The 25,893-nt window shown below is 36.4% G+C and overlaps 1 protein-coding gene across 1 annotated transcript in view; it reads left to right on the forward strand.

Moving 5' to 3' along the window:
• Nucleotides 1-8,929: 8,929 nt before the first annotated feature.
• The window catches only part of TLK1 (tousled like kinase 1), a 141,849-nt gene continuing 124,885 nt past the window's right edge, over nt 8,930-25,893 (forward strand). Inside the window, exon 1 of the mRNA XM_058300657.1 lies at nt 8,930-9,778. Coding sequence (XP_058156640.1) covers nt 9,640-9,778 — 139 coding nt within the window. The 5' untranslated portion in view covers nt 8,930-9,639. The remainder of the gene's footprint in view (nt 9,779-25,893) is intronic.

Here is a 25,893-nt window from a genome sequence, read left to right on the forward strand (position 1 = left end):
TTGCTCATTTTCGACTTTGGATCATAGTCATTTGCCTGACTCTTCTTTCCTCGTCAATTCCATGCTCCATGTATGACTCACCTCTGTACTCCCACAGTACCTGGCAAACTGCTTTACCCAGGTTGGGTGCCCAACAAGTATTTCCTGTAACAAATGCTTAGCAGGCCATAACTGTTTTCAAAACAAATGAATATGCACGGTTATAAACCATTCCCAAACAACTTTCTTTACCGAGTACTTGATGTGAACAATAGCTTTGTGGGTAAATATTTACTTGAGTACCTTCTAATAGCAGCAGTTTTAGAAATTTCAATGTATGTTTATTATTTTCGAGACATTGTTTTCTTCCCTCCTTCCCATTAGAAACCACCATTCGTTTCCCCTCATATTAACATTTTTCTTTTTTTTTCAATACTCCTTTTCATTTTCTTATTAAATAATTATAACAACAAATTTATTTCTGTGTGCGTGTTTAAATACTTAGAATCACAATGCCAGGTTATCTTTTCTAAAAATATTTTTCTCAGTTTTCATTTTAAGTGTGCAGCTCCATGAATTTTCACAAACTGAACACACTTCTAACTAGCGCCTGGGTCAATGAACAGAATATTACTTGTGCCTCAGAGCCCGTCTTGCTTCATGGTGGCATTTTGACGTTTTGGGGGGTTTTTTTGGCAGGGGAAGGGGAAGAGGGAGAAATTCTCATCAATATTTGACATTTCTATATTGTTTCAAAGTTTCTAAATATATATGAGGTTATGTATGTCTTTTCTTATTTTTTTCATTTATCTATTTAAGAAAGATTTACCATTTGTTTTCATTGGCTAATAAAGTATTAAATAACTTTAAAATCCTTCTGTGAAGTTAGATATTGTCAAAAATTAAGATGTTTGCTATTTTTAAAAATTTTTTATGAAAAGAAACATACATTTCTTTGTCTACAAAGCAATTTGCACTGCACAAAGTCCAGGGTGAGTTTTAGGGGGATCTGAGTTATTTTCTTTAATAGGATGAACTTATATTTAGGTTGAACCAGGATGAGTGAAATGGAACACTACAATACAATTGGTATTATATGTGTCCTTACTTTCCTACATAGCCTGTCTTGTTATCAGGTACATAGGTTATTATAAATCTGCTATATGAGCACTCTTTGCTGGTTGTACTTTGTTTTTGTAAACATTTCATAATACTCCTGTCTTTGGAGGACAGCTTCTAGTTGGGGGAGGGAATATTGTTCTGAAGTTTGTTACTATTTTTAAACTCAGGTGAAATGATTCCATTTTGAGGCTCTAAGTAATTCCAGTTTTGTAATGTATGGCCCAAGGTACCTCCCCCTCCCCCCAGCCCCATTTTGTTTCTTTACCAAAACTTTTAATCCTGAAAGAAACCATTTCCATCACTACAGAGAACAGAAGAAGTGTAACCTAGCCTGTTGTGCACAAAACCCTGGAACACCTAGCTAAAATTGAATTTCAGGCATAAAGATAGACACATTAACCGACGGAACTAAATCGAGAACTCAGAAATAAACCCACACATCTATAGTCAAGTGATTTTTGACAAGGTAGTTAAATACACCCGGCTTGGTCAAAATAGTCTGTTCAACAAACAGTGCTGGGAAAATGGGATAGTCATATCCAAAAGAAAGAAAGAAGACTCTATTTCACACCTCATACAAAAATTAACTCAAAATAGATCAAGGACCTAAATATAAAAGCATCAACCATGAATCTCCTAGAAGAAACATCTTCAAGCTCTTGTAGTAGGTGATCGTGTCTTAAACCTTACACCCAAAGCACAGGCAATGAAAGAAAAAATAGATAATTGGGACTGCCTCAAAATTAAATACTTTTCTTCTTCAAAAGACTTTATCAAGAAAATGAAAAAGCAGCCAACTCAACAGAGGAAAATATTTGGAAACCACATATACAATAAGGGTGTGATATCCATTTTATATAAAGAGATCATACAACCCAATGATAAAAAGACAAGCAACCCAATTAAAAAATGGATAGACATCTTTACAAAGAGGAAATTCAAATGGCCAAAAGGCACATGAAAAAAATGTTCAACACCACTATCAGGGAAATGCAGATCAAAACTATAATGAGATATCATTTCATAATGATCATTCTATAATCATTAAAGAATGATTAAAAAAAAAAAAACCAGAAAACTACAAGTGCTGGAGAGGATGTAGAGAAATAGGAATACTCCTTCACTGTTGGTGGGAATGTAGAATGGTGCAGCCTCTGTGGAAGACAGTTTGGCAGTACCTCAAGAAACTAATATAGAATTTCCATGTGATCCAGCAATCCCATTACTAGGAATATATTCAGAAGAACTGAAAGCAAGAAACGAGCTGACATTTGCACACCGATATTCATGGCAGCATTATTCACAATTGCTAAAATATGGAAACAGTCCAAGTGTCCATCAACTGAAGAATGGATTTTAAAAAATGTGGTATATTCATACAATGGACTACTATTCAGCTGTAAAAAGAAATGAAATTGGGATGCATATGATAACATAGATGAAACTTAAGAACATTATGTTGAGTGAAATAAGCGAGAACACAAAGGACAAATACTGTATGGTCTCACTATTATGAACTAAATTATATGAGTAAACTCTCAGAGGTACTCTAGAGTATAGGTTACTAGGAGATAGAATGTGGGTTGAGAATGGAAGCTGATGCTTATTAATGTAGAATTTTTAAAATGAAATTAATTGTGAAAATGTGGAAATGAATAGAGTTGATAGTAACATATTATAGTAACTATAACTAACACCACTGATTTATAAATGTGATTGTGAATGAAAGGGGTTGTCTGTCGACGGAAATGTCAATTGAAAGGAAACTAGAGGATAATGTAGGGACTATAACAGTGATTTCAGCGGTGGATGAAGATTGTGGTTAATAATATAAATATAAGAATAATCTTTTACCAAGTGTTAAGAATATGGTGATACACAGGAAAATTACAACTAATGTAAGTTATGGATGATAGTTAACGGTAATAATGTAATATTTTTGCAGCAATGGCAATGAATATATTATATAAATTCTAAGGAACAACAATAGAGGGGTATAAGGTTATAAGGGAATTTCATCTGTGGTGAAAATGAAAGCCACTGAGTGTATACTTTGTATGGATTGTTCAAAGCAAGGGACTGTATAACTAACAAAGGGATTCCAGTGGTGGAGGATGGACTGTGGTTAACAGAACAAATATGAGAAGGTTTTCTGATGAACAATAACAAATACATAAAACTAATACAGGGTATAATCATCAGGTGGGTTGGGGGAAAATATGCCAAATAATTTAAGATGTGGTCCGCAGTGAATAGTAATATTTTGTAGATGCTCTTTCACAGTTTGTAACAAATGTTTTACAACAATGCAAGGTGTTGCTGGTGGGGTGATATATGGGAGCCCTGTATGATGATATGCATGTTTGTTTTGTAAGTTCACAACTTTTACTATAAACTTACGTATGTTCATGTATCAATGATTTACTTCAATAAAATTTTTAATGAAAAAAATTGAATTTCAGATAAACAAATAATTTTTACTGTAAATATGTACCTTGCAAAATGTATATTTTATTTGGCAACCCTAAAATGTCAGTGAACTGACCCAAGCCACAGACACCAGCCAATGAAGAATGAGTGTGAGGGGGTGGCAGAGCATTTGACCCTCTCTTCCTCTCTGGAGTGGCCTACCCAGATGTTTACCAGCAGGTTAGCTCAGGTGGTTCCTGTGCTTGTTAACCAACTGTATGGGTGATTGATAGATACAAGTATGTACTCAACACCAACTATTTGCTAGGCAGGTGCTAGATGTTGGGAGTGCTACTGTAAACATGATACACAAGGGTCCTTGGGGAAGGTGGGACAGACAACAGAGGACAATGTAGTCAATGATGGATGTGCTGTGGGAGCAGTTGTGTGCTGGTGAATGCTTCTTAACTGGCTCTGGTGGGGAGGAGAAGCCATTATTGGTAGCTTTTGCTGATTTGGGAGACTTCTATAACTCACCATGGCTGATTGCAGGTTACCAATGTGACATGGAGTTGGGAAGAAATGTGTACAATCAACTCTCAGGGCCAGTGTGAGCCACATCCTGCACCCCTCTGTATAGGAGTAGTTAGAAAGGATACCTTATCCATTCTCTGGGCTCTTTTCTTGTTAGTTTGGGAGAAAGGATTTCGATGGCTTAAAGAATAATTATTTCCTCCAATTTAGAAGAAACCAAATGTCAAATGGTATCAAATGCATTTTATTTTTAAAGAAGCTTTAGATTACAGAAATGTTACATTGAAAATATACCTCACCCAAATGCATATTATTATATCTATAATATTTGTATGCAAATAGAAAAGAGCCCAGTAAATGTAGTTGCAAATATGATCATCGTATATGCCGGGGCTCAGACCTCTCCCTTTGCCTATGATCTCTTATAAGGAAACCTTTGCCAACCTCTCCTACTTTGTTCCTTCACTTGTATCCCAGCTCATTGCTCCTCCTCATTCATTTATTTCCCATTTACAGTGCCCTGCCAGGGTTTGAGTGCTTGTGCTCATAAAGTACTCAATCCACAGAAACAACACTCTCCTCAGTCTGTTCCGTGTTCTTTTTAGGCAGATTACTGCAGTCTCCTTTTAGTTGCTTAGTTTATCCCTATGTTCACATGCTGGCTTTTCCTCTGGAAATATGTCTTCAAAGAAGTTTGCTGAAAACCCCCTTCTGAGCATTGTTTCCACAGCTCTTGACATTTCTTCTTCCCCAAGGAGTGGCAGATGTGCCTTTTTGCTCAAACCTTGACTTTCCTGACTTTTCTATATCTTTTCCTAGATATATTTTTCTATCGCTCTAGCTGTCCATCCATGTATCTATCAAACATTTTTTGAATGCCTGTGTATTCGCTAAGGTACAAGTTGTGAAGAAGCCTTTACTTAACTATTTAAAAGTTATCATTTACTTGACATAATTCTTTTTATAAAATTATGTATGCACAATTTGTGTCCGGGGTCCTTTTCATGCTTCAATTACTTATTTAAAAAGTATTTCTTAGATGGGCAAAAGAGTTGAATAGACATTTGTTCAAAAAAGAAATACAAATGGCAAAAAAAAAGCACATGAAAAAATGTTCGACATCACTAATGATTAGGGAAATGCAAATCAAAACTACAATGAGATATCATTTCATACCTATCACGATCAGACTGGCCACTATTAAAAAGTCAGAAAACTGTGAATGTTGGAGAGGATGTGGAGAGATAGGAACATTTATTCACTGTTGGTGGAAATGCAGAATGGTACAGTCACTATGGGGGACTGTTTGGCATTTCCTAAAGAAGTTAAATGTAGATTTGCCACGTGTCCCTGCAGTACCACTCCTGGGTATATAACCAGAAGAACTGTACAATGACACAAACAGACGTCCGCACACCAATGTTCATAGTGGCATTATTCATGATTGCCAAAAGTTAGAAACAAACCAGGTGTCCACCAATCAATGAATGGATAAACAATCTGTGGTATATTCACCTGATGGAATATTAGGCAGCTCTAAGAAGAAATGAAGTTGTAGATCATATGACAATATGGATGAACATGGAGGACATTATGTTGAATGAAGTAATCCAGACACAAAAGGATAAATACTATATGATTGCGTTATTATGAACTAAATATATTGTGTAACATATTGTATGATTCCATTTACATAAAATGTAAATATAAATCAATGTTAAAGATGAAATTTGATTATTGAATACGTAGGGCTGGAGAAGGCATGCTAAGGGGTATGGAATTTTTCCTTCTGGAATAATGAAATAGTTCTAAAACTTTTTGTGATGATGAATGCATAACATTGTGATTATATTAAAAGCCATTGACTGTATACTTTGGATAGATTGTATGGTATGTGAATGTATCTCAATAAAACGGCTTAATAAATAAATAAATAATTGTGCAAGAATAGCCAGAAACAGCAGGGGAAACAAAGAGAATGAGAGATAAAGAATTTTCTTGTTTGTTTATTATTATTGTTAAAATAATGAAAATGCTTTAATAATGATAGAATTGATGAATGCACAACTATGCAATTATACCAAATACCACTGATTATAGTTTGGATGAATTGATGCTTTATTATGTATGAATAAAATTGATTTGTTTAAAAAAGTATTTCTTGAACTTTTTCTGAATCTAAAAAGAAATATAAGATTCATTGTACAATATTTGGAAAAGCATAAAGGAGGAAATAACAATTATGTAATCTCATAACCCAAAACTAGCCAAATATTAGCTTTTGGGGTGCATCTTTCCAGTCATTTTTAATGCATACTTTTTTTTTACAGTGTAAAAAGTATTTTTATTATGTGTAGCAAATTAAGTTAATAAATCTTTTATTTACAGAATTCAACATGTGGTCATTCCACTACTTAATTATCAAAACCAACTTAATTCCTCTGAAGCTTGAAACAAGATTTATCTTCAAGATAGCCTAAAAAAAAATTAGCCAGTGGTTAAACTTTGACCATTTATTCACATCATCAGTATGAAGTTTTGTCAGTGAATTGGCTACATCGTGTATCTCCCTCAGGAAAAGAAACAAAGCACTATTGAGTGTCTGTCATCCTATGGAGAATTTAATGCATACTTAAAAACAAATTGAGATAATACCTGCTTTTCCACTTACTATAGTGTGAAATTTTATCATCTTCAATATTTTTTGAAGATGCGACTTTAAAGCATATTATAACATTCCATTTTCTAGCTAAACCACAATTTAATTAGCTCCCAATTGCTAGCAGAGATCTCTTTATGTCAGTGTGACTTTCTTAATCTTAAGCTAAAAGGTGAGAATTGATCATTTAATTGTCCTTCCTAGCCAGCACTCACAGCAAAAATGTTTCTCAAGTAATTTAATGATGTTTGTGCTGTGATCTTCTAGTTACCACTTAAAATAAAAGGAGCCAGTCTGCATAAAAGGTAACCTGGAGCTCTGGAGAGGGATGGGAAGAAGATAACATGCCATCACATCTCTTTGGTTGGACTTTGTTTACTGCTCCTGAGAAGAGTTAACCTCTGTACAGTCTTGGAATTGGTAAGAGCTGCAGAGATCATCCAGTAATGCCAACTCTTTTTCATACATGAGGAAACTGGATCAAGAAGGATTGTTACCTGTGGAGATTAAAACCCAGACATCATAACTTCCTTCTTGTCCTATGCTTTTTTTCACCACAATCTGCTGCTATGCTTACTCTTTTAAAAATACAGAAGACCATGTATTTGCCTATATGTCATAGAAATTTTATTCCCCCTTTATTCTGTATGTACTTTGATATAAAAATCTAATGGTTAACTCCTAGTATATATCCAAGAGAAAGGAAAGTGTACATCCAAAGACTTGTACATGAATGTCCATGGCAGCATTACTTGTAATAGCCAAAAGGTGGATACAATGCAAATGTCCATCAACAGTGTGGTATAGTCATAGAATGGAGTGTTACTCAGCAGTAAAAGGAATGATTTATTGATAAACACAACTATGTAATTGAATCTCGAAATAATTATGCTGAGTCAAAGAAGCCAGACAAAAGGGTACCTGATTCCATTTACCTAAAATTCTACAAAATTCTACAGTAACAGAAAGCAGATCTGTGGTTATCTGGGGCTGGGAGTGGAATGGAAGATGAACCACAAAGAAGTAGAGAAAACTTTTGGGAGGTAATGGATATAGTCACTATCTTGATTGTAGAGATGGTTTCACAGGTGTACACATGCCAATACTTATCAAATTGTACACTTTTAAGTATGTCCAATTTATCATGTCAATTATACCTCAGTGAAGCTGTTTAATTTGTGAGTTCTACCTCAGGATTCAAAAACAGAACATGACTAAAAACTTCACTGAAGAATCTGAAGCATAAGAAAACTAGTATTTCTAGATAGAACTGACAACCAAGGTTCTAATATAGTATGATAGTTTATCTGAACAAAACATTACAATGAAAAATGCAAAGTCAGAAATAAAAAATAGAAATGACATTTTTGTCTCCCTGGTAATCAAGCCATTTCCTCCTGCCTTGTACAATTGCTTTATATCATAATCTTTTTAGTGTTCTATTCAATTTGGTTTTTTAAAAGAGAGAAATAACCTTGTTGTACTGTTTCTTAACTATTAGACTGCTCTTTTATATACAAGATGCCCAATACCCGGGGCATGTGTGGATAGAAAGCTACACTATATATATATACATTTTAGCAAATGCTGTAATTTGCTTTGAGATTTTGTAGTCAGGATTGTAGGCAGCACTGAAAACAAATTGGAACCTTCTAGAAACCATACCCGCTTTTACAAAATGAACACTAGATAATTTTCCTGAATATGTGAATTCAGAGTTAATTTTTTTTTTCTATTTAGATTTTCCACTTACTGTTTTAAAACAAAGGACTGTTATACCATACATGGAGTCTACAAAGCCGGTAGTAATTTACAATTCCTTTATTAAATACATATTTTTTTTAGATAACATTCAGAAAATGTCATCTCCCGACACCTCCTCCGCAACTTATTTTCTTAGCTCTTTTATTCGGCAATTACTCCTATTCTGCAGAAGAGAGGACGCACGCGGGTTTTTCGTACAGTACAGAGGGATAGGAAAGAAGCAACTCTCAACTTCTCAGTTCCATTTTGAGAAGCGATCACATCGAACTGCCAAGACGCGACAGCCGAGCGAGAGCAGAAGCATTTCTCCCCAGGCTGGGTGTGGGTCGGAAGCCGGGCGCGCTTCCGCGGGAGAGGGGGGAGTCAGGTGGCAGCCGAGCGGGAGCACGGCCGGAGCGGCGCGGCGGGGGCGCCTGCGGGGCGCGCCTCCCTCCGGCCGGCGCGGGGAAGCTGCCGCCGCGCGCGCGAGGGAGCGGGCCCGGGGCCCCAGCGGCGCGCCGGGATCCGCGGGCGCGCCAGGGGCGCCCCCTCGGCCGCGTCTCCTCCCTCGCGCGCTCGCTCCTTCCCCACACCCCCGCCCCAGTCCCTGGCAGGTCCCTCCCCCATGCCTGCTCCCGCGGTCGCCGCCGCCGCCGCTACCGGAGGCGCAGGAGCCTCGCGATAATGTTTGCACAGGCGGCGCGTGACGCCGCCACCGCCGCCGCCGCCTGTAACTGATGCAGAGGTTACCCCGCCGCCGTCGCCTCAGCCGCCACCCACCGCCCGCCGCCACCCGGGCGACGCCGGGTGCCGACGCACTGCAGAGGTGCCGGCAGGTTCCGCCCGCGGAAGTCTCCTTAGCCGGCGCTGCCCGCTCTCGGGCCGCGACCCCGGCCCCGGCGGGCGCCCCTCTACGCCCCGGCGCTTCTTCCCTCCGCCTCTTCCCCGGCCCGCCCGCCCGTTTGCGCTCTTCTCCCCCTTTCCCCCCTCCCCGTCCCCTCTCCTCCCCTCACCTCTTCCCTCCCCACCTTCCCCCTTCTCGGTTTCCTCCCCCATCCCCTTGACGCTCCCCTCCCTGCCCTCGCTCCCTCGCTCGCCCTCAGCGCGGCCCCCGCCATGACGGAGGCGGGTGCGGGTGCCGTTGCCGCCGCTGCCGTCGCCGGGGGGGAGTCGGGTTCCCAGAAAGTAGCTTGATGAGTGTCCAAAGTAGCAGTGGAAGTTTGGAGGGGCCGCCATCTTGGTCCCAGCTCTCCACGTCTCCAACCCCGGGCTCGGCGGCGGCGGCCAGGTCCCTGCTGAATCACACGCCGCCATCCGGGAGGCTCAGGGAAGGTAAGCGCCACTGTCCCCGCAGTTGCTCACGGGCCTCTCCCGCGCCCGCGGCCCCCGCTGTCTCCTCCTCACGACCCTGGGGTGGGTGGGGGATGGTGGTGAGTCGGATGCAAGGCCACCCGACTCCAGGGAGGTAGTGCGCTGGCTCCGGGAGGTGGTTCGCGGGTTGCGGAGGAGACGGGCAAGGGGGTGCGGGCTGGTGGGGACGGGGGTAGGCGCGCAGACTGATCTGGGGTTCCTAAGAGACTGTCCTGGCTAGGTAGGAGGCCGTTCCCCAGGCTTAAGTCCCTTTCTGCCCCGTTTGCTAGTTCGCTTCGTACTCTTAACCTCCTGGCCTCCTGTCTCTGGTGGGTTTTCCCTCCTGTTGGAGCATTCATTCTCGAGCCCCCTCCCCTTCTCCCTCCTACTCCTCCCACAGAGGCGGTCCCCGCTTTGCGAGCAGTGCTGCCCGGGACCTGCCTGGTTGCACCTCGCTTGCAGGGTCTGTTTTCTTTAGGGAAAGACGCCGAAAATTTTTATCTAGGCAGAGGTTGATCCCCTCCTTGACCTCCTACAGCAGTTTAAGCGACAGACTGACTCGTGAGCAGGCTTTTTATACCACCCCTCCAGATGGTTGCAACTTTCTCTCCGCCATCACCTCCTGCGTGTTTGTGCATTATCCCTCTACTGCAAGTAGGCTACTGTTCACTGACAGAGTCCTGGATTTTGTGGGCAGTGTCTGCGTAAACCTTACTGCAAACACGCACTAGATCGGTTACAATTGTTTTCTAAGTTTTCTGGCTTCTTGCATGCAAGTGTACTGCCAGCAGATGTAGCAGTTACACAGCCAGTAAGATACCGAAGTGCTTTTGACTAAAATTTCAACTAGATGTATTTAACTTTAAGGATACGACAGAAAACGAAATTTGGGAGAACTCGCATTTGTGTGGGAAGAATAATCTGCATGGAATCGAATTTAACGCCCTTTTGTCCGGAAAAAATTTAGCGGTACTTATCAGCAATTGGTAAATGGGTTGTTCACTCCCTGTTGTCTCACGGAAAGAGATTGTGGCCACGTTTTTTTTAAAAAAAAAAACAAAAAACATCTGGAAATCAGTCTGTGAATTCTTTAAAGAAATCGGGAACTTGGATTTATGTAGGAATCAGCGGGTTAACTTTATTTTGAAAATATCTGTAAATATATATTATTCAGAGCTTTGACAATTGCTAATCAAGTGTTTTGTGCCTTGAATCTATTTGGTTCAGGCATAGTATTCTTTGTCATTTTGTTCCTGTGAGCATGTGTGAAAGTGACAATAGGCTCAAAGATTGGCATGAATTTGCTGTAGAAAATTCATGGGAACGTTTGATTTATGGCATCCATTAAACATGCTGAATATGTTGACAGACATTTTCTCCTTTCATCTTCCTCCCAACCCTGGATTCTGATTATTAGAAAATAAAAGTTTATTTATCGACTGGCTTAAATTTAGTTCATCTGGTAATTTTTCTTTTTGCGCTTAAAAATTTGTAATCACGTATTGAAAAATACCTTTTGCAAATAGAGCCACTGGTGATTTTAACATGCTTTTACTTTTTTTTTAAACCAATTTTAATGGTACATATTAATAAAGCATACGACGATCATGTCTTTACTTTTGTAATTTCATTAAGATGCTTAATGGTATTGTGAGTTGAGAAAGACCATTTTATTTTCTGTGTATTTTTTTTAAGGTTATATCTTTTTATCATTCATTAATTTCCTCAAACATTTACTGAGCATTACTGTGAGCCAGGCCCTGTATTGGATACTGAGGACATAGTTGGATTGTTCATCTGTTGAAATCGGTGATCACTATTAGTAATTTTGGTGCCACAAAATGTAGATTGTGAGTTACTGAAGTTACTTCAATTATAGTTAAAACACTTCTCAACTGTATTGTTCTACACTTTTCCTGATGTTTGAAAGTTTAAAGGGGTTTGAACAATTTAGCTTGAACTTTCAAATAAGCAGAATTTTTTTCCCCCCTGTTTAGATTACAGTTGATTTATGTGTGACCTAATATCATGAGTCTCTGGTAATTAATGAAATAATTGGACATACTTATGAAAGTAATATTTTATACCATATACCTCTGTGGCCACAGTGGGATATTTCTCTTTTACCAGTCATCATATAAGTTATAAACTGTTAACCTTTTCTAGGGTTACGTATCTTGAAGTTTACAGCTGTAGGCTCAGATTTGACTAATTCTGACAGAATTATATGTATGAGACCCCAAGTATCATGACAGAGACTTTTAAAAAAATAGAATGGAATCCCAGTTTGTGTTTTAACATGTGTTGAGCACTTTTTCCAGATATACTTGTCAGTATATTATGTAAATGTAGTTTAAGAGAGCTTTTGACTTCTGTTGAATGCTACTAGTAAGAACCATTAATACTGATGAAACTTAAATGAGTAATTTATATGTAGTAATTGAAAAACTCAACCTTCAAAAAGATACATATGTATATATAAAGATTATACGTGTGAATTCGTTTTAAGCAAATAATTTTGTAAATGTGTTCCTTCAGTATTTTTATCTTAAAAAATGGGTTATTTGTTAAAGATGTGCCATAAGTAAGTATGAGTTACTAACTCTGATGTTTTGACATATTTGAAACTAAAAATCTAAGATTATAATCTTATTTTTAATGTGTCATACTTTGGTTTTATTCAAATTCCCTTTTTCACCTTACTCCCATTATCATGTTCATTTAGTTTTACTTGATTATAAATAAGATAAAGCTTTAAATATTATAAGATTTAGGAATTTATTCAAATTTAGGAATGTATGACGAATATAGTATAGACTGCTTTTAATCTCCAGGTCCCTAAGCTTTTCCTTTATCAGTCTTGAATGTCTCTTAGAGATGCCAAACAGTGTAGCTCTAGATTTCCTGTTGGGTCTTTTAAACCAGTGATCTTCATCCATTTTGCCTTCTAATAATCCTGAAATTAAAAGGATGGAGAATTAAGAAATTAAGTAAAATTTCAAATAAAGATCAGTTTTACTTTATTGCTCTAGGAAGCTAGTGTCCTATTCACTAGATAGCAGGTGGATTTTTGCATATCAGTACATGGGTAATTTTGAACTATTTCTAAGACTCATTTTATTGCTTGTACAAGACTTCTTACATTTTCTTTCCTGTTCTGTCCTGCCAGTTATAAATAATTTGCTTGACTCTTACATAAACAGTGAAAGTTTGGTTAAAAAGATGGTATGGACAATCAAACTGCCCTCTCTGTTTCCATACTTAAAGACTGCATCCCTTGGAAGAGTTGAAGTACTTAACTCCAGATGATTAATACCATAGGGGGTTGTGTCATATGGCCCTGCAGGCCTTTAATTTCTTGAATTCATTGACTGAAGGGAAGGACAAGGCTACATTCTTAAGGATTCTATTTGATATTTGATATATAGTAGGTACCATCTTTAAGGAGGCACATTTACATATTAGAGGGGAAAGGAGATAGAAACACAGAATCTTAGAGGTCTGGAAATTTGCCAGTGATAATCAGGCTGTGCCTTAGTCTTTTTTGGTCTCAGGACCCCTTTACCTCTAAAAATTATCTAGTTTTTTGTTGTTTTTTTAAAGGGAAGAGAGTTAAGAGTTTATTAAGAAACTAGAAAACAAGAAATGAAATAAGTACACAATCCAAGACATGGGTTGCAGGCATGCTACAGGGTAGATATGTCAGATTATCTAGATTTTGATATAAGAGATTTTGTTTTTTGGGTTATGTATATTGATATCTACATTAGAAATTAAATGAGAATTTCAAAAATATTTACTTAAAGATAAACCATTACATGGTAAATACAATGTTATAAAAATAAATATATTCTAAAACAAAATTTAATAAGACTAGTGGCATTATTTTACATTTTTTGCAGATCACTTTAATTTCTGGCTTATTAGAGGACAGCTGGATTTTAATTCTCTGCTTTCAGTCTGTTGTGATAGGTTGTTTTTCAGTTTTGATTGATGTATGTGAAGAGAATCCAGTTTCACACAGATAAGTGGTTGAAGAGGCAGAAGTATTATAATAAATAGCCTTTTCAGAAATTGTGGCTGTTCTTTGCTACTACACCAAAATTCAACAAGTGGAGTTCTTTTTAAACGTTACTTGTAAGCAATGTGGAATCTGAAAGCTTATCAGTGAACTTTTCATATTCTTATAGTGAAACCCACTGGTCTGTTTTGCACTTCATATAGGTCTTATAAACGTTGTGCTTTGCTCTTTTGGAAACTTGGCTCACTCAGTTTTGCAAATCTTTGAAATGGTCACACAATTTATTATATAATATAAAATAAAATTACTTTCTTTTATCACTATCTGTCCCATCAGGAAAGTCTTTTTAAGTTTTGGAATGCCATCAAGCTTCAGAGTGACAAGTACGAGTTTTCCAAAATTACAGTTTTTGCTTGAAAGCTCAATTTGATCATTAGTAATAAATGCTGTCAGTCATTTTCCTTGAAGTAATAGGCTAATAACTTCAATTCACTTTTAAGGAAATATCTGCCACATACCTAATCCTCAATAACTCAAGTTTGTCAGTTGTTTTTCCAAGTTAAAATGGTATTCAGTGAAAAAGTGGCTAATTCAGCTTGCAATTTAGTCATACAAGTGCATGTTCTCTATAACCATCATATTTTGATATATGAAGTTTGAAATATGCACTTCCCATTTCTTCACATACAATATATTATCATGTTAAAACATGTTTATTTCAAGGATCAAGATTTTATGAGATTAATAATTTTTAACGTTTCATCAAGGACATTCTTAAGTAAAACAAGCATTTTTTGTTTTGCTGTTTTTGAAATGTAAGCCCTTGGAGATAAAAAATGTAATGGCTACTAGTACTATTTGGTGCCCACCCCTGCTTTTGCATCATCAATGCGAATGTCAACATAGTGAAAAACGCAAATAATGTCTTAATATTATGTAAATAGTATTTTTGTCCACTTTGTGGATCCCCTGAAGATGTCTCTGGACCCTGTAAGAATCTGTAGACCATACTTTAAAGAAGAGACTGGGTAATGGGAGAGAGGGGGCAGAGGGAGAAATGATGGCTCTCTTTAGTATTTCAAAAACATAAATAAAAAAGAGAATAGATTTATTCTACTATTTTAGGAGACAGACCAGCAGGCAAAAGTTAAAAAGACATAGATTGAGTTCAGTATAATTTTTTTGGCAAGAATATAAGAACTATATATAAGTAACTAGATTTGTCCAATAATGTAAAGATTCGTGTGATTGAAATATTTAGCGATAAGAATTTATACCAGATTACAGGGCCATTTGAGGGGGAAGGTGGTGATAAATTCTGTAGATACTGATATTAGGTGCAGTTGGATTAAGTGATTGAAGGTCCCAATGAATTTAAAAGCATAAACATTGTGATTCTTTGAAAATTACTAGATATAGTTAAACTGTACTTATGTATCCATTAACGATTTTGAATATTTTCTCATCAGTAGTATGAAACTATTGTTAACTTTATTACTGTTTAGCATTTTTATTGTGCTTTTCCTTTGAGGATATTCCTGTATTTTCTGAGTCAACCTCAGTCTTCCTGCAATCTTGCTAAATTTTGTGAAATGTAATAAGATTTGAAGGCATTTTAGAGAACCAAATGCTGCTTATAATAAGTTTGGTAGAATTGTAATAAATTTTAGCACAGAATTTTAGAATACCGTGGGGGACTGATTTTTAGTTTTGAAAGAGAAACTGTAAACATAGTCTACGTAGTTCTTTATTTGTAATCTATATGATTTTGGAAGAAATTTCCTAAGCTGTTGTTGTGTTTTTAAAGCTACAGAATCTGCAAAGAGGAAACATGAAGGAAAGTCTAGTTAAATTGATCTCTTAAATTTAAAAAGTGCATATTAAATACAACTAAAACATTAAATAAAATAAAGAATTTTTATTCTTACTCAGAATTATATATGTAATATTTATCATTACTTGTAGCAACTAGTATTTTATTTATATGGAACATCTCTTCATTTGGGTGAAAGACAGGATTTTTAGGTGATAGAAGTTAGGCATAACTTCAGTCTTTTGTTTTTTTTGTTTGTTTGTTTGTTTGTTTTGAGATACTGATGTGAGGGATTGCACCTGGGCCCAGGTATGTGGGAAGCTGGTGCTTAGTCACTGAGCCACATCAGTTCCCTTTAGTTGTTTTTTGTTTGTTTGTTTGCTTGTTGTCTGTGTTTTTTTTGTTTGTTTGTTTTTAGAAGGCACTGGGGACTGAACCCAGGACCTCCCATGTGGGAAGCAGGCGCTCAACTGCTTGAACCACATCTGTTCCCCATAACTTAACTTTTTTGAGATTTCATGTACTTACTGCATTTGGAATTAAAGCTCATTTTCTATAGGAGAAGCATAGGAATAAGTCATTTAGTCTCATAAAATCCTTCGTGCTTGTTAATAACTGCTAAGACCCTTAGAATAATTTAGAAGAATAGCGTTAAGAAGTAAGAGAAGTAGTATGGGATAGATGGAAAATCCATTTATTGTAATTGAAGTCCAAGTGTAGTCCCTGCTTTGCAATGAACTAGCTATGTGACCTTGGACAAGTTACTTATCTCTCTGCTTCTGTTTCATAAAATGAGAATTATAGAGCTGAAAGGGACCTTGGAAGTAATCTAGTCCAAACCTCTCATTTTATAGATGAGGAAATTTAGATAATTTGCCCAGACTTCTACTGTGAGAGAATTGGGACCAAAATTCAGATTTCCAGCTAACTCTCAGGTTAGTGGTTTTTCCATTATACCCTTTGGCTTCTTTTCATCTGTAAAATGAGAGGCTAGGATTAGACATTCTCAGAGGTCTTTTCCAGCTCAAAGATACTGTCATTCTGTGACATTAGTCCTAATATAACTTACTGGGGGGAAAGTTTCTAGATCATATTTATTGATTAAAGAAATGTTTCTTGCAGAAGCAACGTCAAGGTTATGTTTTGGTTTGTTAAGAAATGGTAGTCATCTTCATTATTGAAAAAAGGCATTTAAATTTATGAGCATGGTAAGTCTTGTCCTGGGTGAGCTTAATGAACTACATAGTAAAACATAATAAATACATTAAAAGCTATGTAAATTACATAAATAACAAATGAAATAACTAAGTGATTGTGTCTTAGAAAATATTTCTGGAATATACCTCAGCCTGGTCCCCTTGAGTTAGGTGCTTTTGCTCCTTGAGATTGTCTATTCCCATGATACCTTTAGCATGCTAAATTTTATTGTAGTTTTATATTACTTACTAGATAGGAAGGTCTTGAATTCAGAGAGTGTGTTTTGTTCATTTCCCTATTTTTGGTGCATAGTAGGATGTCCTTTATAGATTTGACACCAAAAATTTTTTTGTGAAAGTACTGTTTTCTAAGAACTAAGTAATATATTTTAACATGCATGTTTCAGACCTAGGAAGATTTTTATTTTAGTAATCTTAGCAAATTATATTTTAGAGGGTGATAAAGAAAACAGTAATAATGATAGCTAACATAAATTGGGTTTACGCATATTAACTCATTTAATCCTCAAAACCTCATGAGGTATATACAATTTTTATTCCCATTTACACATGAAAGAAATTGACGTGTAGAGAAGTGAAGTAAGTAACTTGCTTAGGGTTGACCCTAAGTAGTGAACAATAGCACTGGGAATTGAACCAAACCTGTGCACTTAACCACTAAGTTATAGTGAAAATTTAGTTTGGAGCAATGTCTTCGTTGGGTTTTTCTTAACAAATAATTTACTAACTAGTCTTTTGGTCTCATTAAGTTTAACGCTAAATTTTGGTTAAATTTTTGCATGAGTTTTCTACGTATGTGAAGATAAGATTTAAAACAATTAAGAAAGCTATAACAGCTGTGCAAATCTCACTTTGCACTTTTTTCAGATGTTTAATTCCTTCACGGAAAATGTTAGCAGTACACATTAGTGAAAAATATTATTTTTAGTTTTGATAATCCAAATTGGAATGCCATTTATCTTAATATTTTGGCCTCATAAGCCTAGCACACCTGTAGGAAATAAACATTAGAATTAGAACAAAGAATTTTACACTACCGATAAAGGAGCAGCCCACTTAATTGTGAAGACATTATAAACTGGTGGATAAGGCTGTGAACTAAATTGAGTTGCTTTACTGGCAAATCTTTGCCTTTGTTATTAGTATTCAGTATGGCAGGGAAAAGAGGCTTGAAGCTTAATCTGGGTCATTTATAAGAAGTGTTTTTAGAAGCACTTAGTTTTAATTACTTTATTACATCCTCAAAAATCTCCTGGTAACATGTGTTACATAGCAAATCTAATAGACAGAATTTGAATGGGTTAATATGAATTCAAAATGTGGAGTGGAAACATGTGCAGAACTGATCCAGGTAGTAAGTTGTGAAACTTGAATTAAAATCTGCCCAATGTAGCATCATTATTAGTTCTGAAATTTTGTGAATTCTGAGAGGACAAATCATAACTGTATTCAAGTGAAAGTGCTTATGTTATACAAAGTGCATTAGAAAGCCAATTTGAATGTTTTTTTGGGGGTGGTGTTGGGGTGACTTATACTATTTGCTCCTCTTTTATATGGATAATAAAGAATCGGTTATACTCATAAATTTGTACCTTGTAAACTAATTTAGCTGGAGAAAACAAATTTTGAACTTTTTTTTTTTAAAGATTTATTTTTACTTATTTCTCTCCCCTTCCTTCCCTCTTGTCTGCTCCGTGTCCATTCGCTGTGTGTTCTTCTCTGTCTGCTTGCATTATCAGATGGCACCGGGAATCTGTGTCTCTTTTTTTTGTGTGTGTGTTATCTTGCTCCGTCAGCTCTCCATGTGTTCGGCACTCCTGGGCGGGCTGTGCTTTTTTTCACGTGGGCAGTTTTCCTTGCAGGGCGCATACCTTGCATGTGGGGCACCCCTACATGGGGGTGCCCCTGCGTGGCATGGCACTCCTTGCGTGTGGCAGCACTGTGCATGGGCCAGCATACCACACAGGTCAGGAGGCCCTGGGATCAAAACCTGGACCCTCCATATGGTAGACCGACGCTTTATCAGTTGAGCCTTGTCTGCTTCCTTCCCTTGAATTAGTTTTAAATTATTAAACTCTACCTGGTAAGTGCTGATATGACTAAATGTGACACATTGTGTGATTTCATGATTCCACACTTAACACAATATATGTACTTCCTATCTGATGATGAATAAAATGCCACTGGGAAGGTCATAGGTGTTTTTCTGAAACCTGTTCCCCATGAGACCAGAGGCATGTTTCAGTTTTGGCTTTTTTCTTCTTTTTTTGATAATAGTGTTTGCTTTTTAAAAAGTGTAGCTTTTCCTTTTTCTGTGCACATTTTTTAAAAACATCAATGTAATCATTTTATTAAAATTAGTTAATTTTATATACCACTTTTTTATTACTTGTTTTATTTATTTTAAAATCAAGTATATACTTACTAGTGCCAGGCATTGTTGTAGCCATTTTGTAAATTTTAATTCATTTACTTCTCTCAACAATCATATGTAGTAAGTACTATTATTATCCCTGTTTAACATTTGAAGAAACTGAGACAGAGATTAAATAATTTACCTAAGGACATAGAGAATATGTAGCAGAGCCAGAACTCAGACTCGGATCCTGAGTTCATGCTCTTGACAATTAAACTGTTTTGACTGTCAACGTTATAAGCACTTTTCCTTGCTATATATGTGTGTTTCACTTTAAATGGCTGCATATTATTCCATTGAATGAATGTGCTGTAATTTACTTGGTTAACCGTATTTCTTTAGGTACTATGCTAGTTAGGATTCTTTTGGTTACACATGATAAAAACTTAAACTTTGCTATGTTAAAAAAAGGAGGTTATTGATTCACATAAATGACAGTTGTGTGTATAGAGGGAAGGAATGGCTTTGGCAAGAACTAGATCCAAGATCTCAAGTGATGTCATTAGGTCTTTTTGTCTATCTGTGCTCTTCTACAGCTGCAGAAGCATACTTTTGAACTTAGCAACACTTGAAAGACAACTTCTATTAATATTTCCTGATGACTGTATATCAGTTTTGGGTAGATGCTTATCTGCTCTGTCACTTTCTTTAACTAGTCACTGTGGCCTGGGTGATAAGGTATAGTAAGGTGTGGTCATGGATTGAGTGAGTTGTAAGTCATGATTGGCAGTCCCTGTGAGACCACATGAATGGGTAAGGGGTTAGTTTTCCCGAAGAAGGGATGATGGTGAACAAAATAACTACTCTAGGTAGTCATTTAGGTTATTGCTTTATTTTATTTTATTTGATAGGTAATGATATAATGAGTAACATTGTGCAAAAGACTTTTTAAAAGGCTAGATTTCCAGTGACAGAATTATCAGGGCAAAGAGTATGAAACAATTTTTGGAACTTTTGATAAATATTACCAAATTAGTTGTTTGAAGGATTGTACTCAGCTTATATTTCATACCAGCCGTGCATGAAATGGGCATGTATTTCTTAACTAGGTAGAGTTCAACCCATCCTGGGAGACTGTGTTTAAAATATCATTAGCTCAGTGTTTTGCACTTAATCTTGAGAATTAGTAGATCTTACACTGAATTTGTTTCTAATCCAGTTTTTCAGATGCTTTATTATATTTTCTGTGGGTATTCTACTCTCATTATTCTTTCCTGTTTATTAGTTTTAAACAATAGCAAAACAGAAATGGTAATAAATGGCAGCACCCTGCAAACTCCTGCATTATACTTGCTTTTTGAAATTGACTCTATGTGTAAAGAGCAATATTATGTAGAAAGTAAGTATGATGTAATAGTTACAAGCACATTTAAACCTGGGTTCCAGTTTTGAGTTTTGCTTCATAGTTTCTTGTTGCTAGAGCAATTATATCATATAATAGGTTGGCTCATGGTTTTGAGGCTAGGTAAAGTCCAAATCGAGGCATTATCAAGGTGATGCTTTTTCCCAGAACACTGTGGCACTCTGGAGCTGGCTGCTGGTGATCCTGTCACATGGCAGTGCACATGGCAACCCCTCCTGACCTCTTCTGTTCCAGGTTCACTTTCAGCTTCTTCCTGTGACCTTCTCTCTCTGTGTCTGAATTTCATTCTGCTTATAAAGGATTCCAGTAATAGGATTAAAACCTATCTTGATTGAGTTGGGACACACTTGAACTGGAGTAACCTCATGAAGTCATTTTTACAATGGATTCACACTCACAAGAATGGATTAAGTTTAAGAATATGGTTTTTTTGGGTACCTATCTCCAAACCACCTCAGCCACTTACTGTAATAAATTAGTTAGCTTCTCTGCTTCATGTATGGATTTTCTTGTTTGGAGGGTAGACATAATAATAGTTACTACTTCACAGGATATGAAATTTAAATAAGAAATGAATGGACATTAAGAATTCAGTAGGTATTAAAAAAAAGAACTAGGCAAGTGCTATTTGGAGGATAAAGGTCCCTTATGACATTAGCATAGTTGACTCACATGAATTGGCTCTCTAGGCTAAGGAAGAATTCCAACAGGGTCGTGCCAGACAGATAATATTCTAACTTGTTATTTCCTGTAACTTTCTGTGGATTGAGAATTGATTAAATTCATGAGACATTATTATAACATTAAAATATTAAGCACTTAGATTTGGATTAGCAGTTTTATGCTGAATCACTGATATGCAGTATTATACTTTAAAGCAGGGACTCTTAACTAGGGGTCCATGTGCTTGAACTGAAATTCAAAAAAACATTCTTGTGGGGAGAGGGATATGTTGGTGCAGGTGTGATGTATTTATTAAATAGTACACAGTGTAGTGTGGACTTCGTAAGGAGTCTGTGGTTTTTACCTGACCGGCAAAGGAGTCCATGGAACAAAAAAAGTTAAGAATCCCTTCTTTAAAGCATTTTATTGCAAGTTGTAAAGGTGTGCCTGCATTGTGCTTTTTGTGTGTTTTTGTTGGTACCAGGAAGAGTGCTCTGGTCACTACATATTTAACAGTGTAACATAGGAGTTAAGAACGTGGATTAAAGGTAGATAGACCTGAGTTTGGATCCTTTCTCATCACTCTATGCTGTGTGACCCTGGACAAGTTACTTAGCCTTTTAGAGCCCTAGTTTGTTTTATCAGCTTTAAAATAGGCATAGGTAACAGTACCTCCCTTTAAACAGAATTTTTTAAAAATTTAAGTTTAGAATAAAAAGAAATTAAATTCTAAAGTATATTTATATCTACACAAAATAGTAATAGTTAACACATACTGAATTGTGGAGTTTTGGGTTTATTTTGAAAAAATATAAGATGGTGTGTTTAAAGATTAAACCATCATTCAGTATTTGCCCCAGAATAAATAAATATTAAATATCAACTATTATTAAGAAATGTATAGGGAAGCAAATTTGGCTCAACTGATAGAGTGTCCACCTACCACAGGGGAGGTCCAGGGTTCAAACCCAGGGCCTCCTGACCTGTGTGGTGAGCTGGTCCATGTACTGTGCTGATGCGTGCAAGGAGTGCTGTGCCATGCAGAGGTGTCCCCTGTGTAGGGGAGCCCCACAGGTAAGGAGTGCACCCTGTGTGAAAAATGCAGCCTACCCAGGAGTGGTGCCACACACTTGGAGAGCTGACACAGCAAGATGATGCACGAAAAAGAGACACAGATTCCAGGTGCCGCCGACAAGAATACAAGTGGACACAGAACACACAGCGAATGGACACAGCAGAAAACTGGGGGAGAGGGGACCAGGAAGGGGAGAGAAATAAATAAAAAATCTTAAAAAAAAAAAAATTATAGGTGTTTCTTAAAAAAAAAGTATAGACTTATGATAGTGTCCATTGTCTTAAACCAAGACATTTTAGTACAATATGAATATTAAAATTTTGTTCTATTTAGTAGAAAAGCTTAAACAAATGTGTTTTAGTTTGCTAAGTTACTCAAGCAGATACCATAAAATGTTTTTTTAAAATTTATTCTAGTAACATATATAACTTAAAATTTCCACCTTTAACCACATTTCAAATATATACTTCAGTGCTGTTAATTACAATCATAACATTGCACTACCATTAGCACCATCCATTATTTTGTATTTTATTTTTCCTTTTATATTGAAACGTAACAATAAAGAAATTGCACAAAAATAAATGTAATGCTCTGTGAATTATTATGAACTACAACCTGCGTTTAATTACCACTCAGGTAAGAAATAGTACATTGCCAGCACTTCAAAAGCCCTTTTCCTGCCTTCTGCCAGTCATTACCCTCTCACTTCTTCCCAAAGTAACCACTGTTTTGCCTATTTTTGAATTTTATATATTTTAGGTCTAGCTACTTTTGTTTTATGTGTTTATGAGATTCATCCATGTTAATTCCTGCAGCTGTAGTTCATCTTCATTGCTGCTTAATATTACTTTGTATGAATATGCCACAGTTTATTTATGTTTTATTCCTGATTAATATTTGCATTGTTTCCACTTGTTGACTATTACTAATAACACTGTTAAGAACACTTTTATGCCTGTCTTTTGGTTTGTACTATTAATATCAATTGAGTACATAACAGTATATTTGCTGGGTTATAGGATATGAGTGTTTTCCTTTAGTAGACACAGAAGAACACACAGCAAATGGACACAGAGAGCAGACAACGAGGGAAATGGGGAATAAATACAAATAAATCTTTAAAAAAAGAAAAAGACACAGCAAGATCCGCTTTGGTAATGGACATAGCTTCCCATGGCCAGCGGATCCCTCCTGATAGGTGGCCCAGGGTCATGGACTCCATATATGCCTCTTGTAGCATGTAGGGAAGATCCCATTGCCTCCCTGCCAAGATAGCTACACTAGTGAGGTTGACCAGGTGCTGTGTAATGCTTAAGCACCACGAAGAAATTTACTGTATACCAGAATAGGAGAAGATCACCCTGTAAAGAAAGACTTGGGCAAAGCATGATCTCAGTGTCCAGCCTTCAGGTAAGGGAATGTGCTGGGCCCAGGGCTCTAATGATTAGGGCAGGCCTTGAGAGGGGTAGGCAAGGTTGTGTGATAGCGGCTTCCCCAACAAATATTGAAAGTAATAAAGTCTCCAACTATTGTTGAATTGTCTGTTCCCTCCTTCAGTTCTGTCAGTATTTGTGTCATGTAAGGTGAATAATTGTTATATCTTCCTCATGAATTGACCCTTTAATAGTTATAAAATGTTCCTATTTACATCTAATAACATTTTTTATTTTAAAGTATTTTGTTCCATATTACTATAACCACTCTGCCTCTTCTGCAGTGGTTAATTGCATTCATTTATTTCCAGCCATTTGTTTTTGACCAGTTTGTATAAAGTATCTTTGAATTAAAAGTGCATCTCCTATAGACAATATTTAGTGGGATTTTTAATTTAATTTTATTTTTCTTTATTTTTTTAATATTACATTCAAAAAATATGAGGTCCCCATATCCCCCCCAACCCCCTCGCCCCACTCCTCCCCCCATAACAACAGTCTCCTCCATCATCATGAGACATTCATTGCATTTGGTGAATACATCTCTGAGCACCGCTGCGCCTCATGGTCAATGGTCCACATCATGGGATTTTTTTTTTAATGTTTCTGCAGTCTTTGCCTCATGATTAGATTGTATAAATCATTCACATTTCATGTTATGTACATGGCTAGATTTACCTGTGCTGCTTTGTGCTTTTTTTCTATCTTTTTGTCCCTCTATTCCTCCTTTTACTGCTTTCTGTTGTGTTAATATTTTCTAAACATTTTGATTCCTTTAATGAATATCTACAGGTACAAAATTTGATTTGTTTTCTTATTTGATTGCTCTAGCATTTGCATTAATTTATCAGGATCAACTTAATACTTACACTAACTTAATTCCAGTTATATATAAAAACTTCCTATATGGCTTGAATCTTCTTTTCCTCTTATACATGATCCTGTAAGTTAAATACCCAAAAATACATGGTTATAATTATTAATTTATGTATTTTAAAGAAACAGGAAAGGAAAATATGTATATATTTATACAGCTTCTTATATTAACCTTCTTATTGTTTTTTGGTTTTTGTTTTTTTTAAGGGGTACTTGGGATTGAACCCAGATCCTTGTACATGCAAATCAGGCGCTCAGCAACTGAACTACACATACTCCCCTTTATTGATAATTTTTTATTCTCTTCATTTCTTCCTGTAGATTAGAGTTACTATCTGGTACAGTTTGTTCCTACCTGCCTTCTTTGGGCTGTTGTTACATTTCTATACGTTGTAAGCGCAATAGTATATTATATACATGTTGTATGTATAGTTGCTTTGTAGATCAGTTAAGAGAAGAATGAAGAAATGTGGTATAATATTGCCTTTTTCCCCTCTTCTGGGTCCATATCCCTTTGTTCTTTGTTTTTATTTATTGTGAAAACATGTATATAACATAAAATTTACCATTTCAACCATTTGTGAATGTACCTTTCACTGGCATTAATTACATTCACAATCTTGTGCTACTGTCACCACCATCCATTACCATAACTTTTTCATCCCCCCAAATAGAAACTCTATTCTAATTAAACAGTACTCCCCATTCCTCTCTTCTCTGTCCCCTATTAGATAATTTCCTTATCTAACTTCCTGTCTCTGTGAATTTGCATGTTTTAATTATTTCATGGTGAAATAAATGTGATTTCAAGTGAAATCATACACAGTTCTTTTGTGTTTCAATTATTTCACTCAGCATAATGTTTTCAAAGATTTGTTCATTTTGTAGCACCTATCAGAAACTTTTTTCTTTTTATGAGTGAATAATATTCCATTGTATGTATATACCGTATTTTAAAATAAAATTTTTTGAGAAGTAAAATAGGAAGCAAAATTTTGAGACCTTTGTGTCTGGAACTGTCTTGATTGATAGTTCAATTTGGTATAGAATACTTCATTGAAAAACATTTTGCAATTTTTAGTTGTGTTACAATATGTAGCATAAAGATCATTTTTACCATTTTAAGTGGACAATTCTTTGGCATTAAGTGCATTGATAATACTCTATAACTTTCACCACTGTCTATTTCCAGACTATTTTCACCATCCCAAACCATA

Source organism: Dasypus novemcinctus, chromosome 7, assembly GCF_030445035.2.
Source record: "Dasypus novemcinctus isolate mDasNov1 chromosome 7, mDasNov1.1.hap2, whole genome shotgun sequence".
Lineage (NCBI taxonomy): Eukaryota > Metazoa > Chordata > Mammalia > Cingulata > Dasypodidae > Dasypus > Dasypus novemcinctus.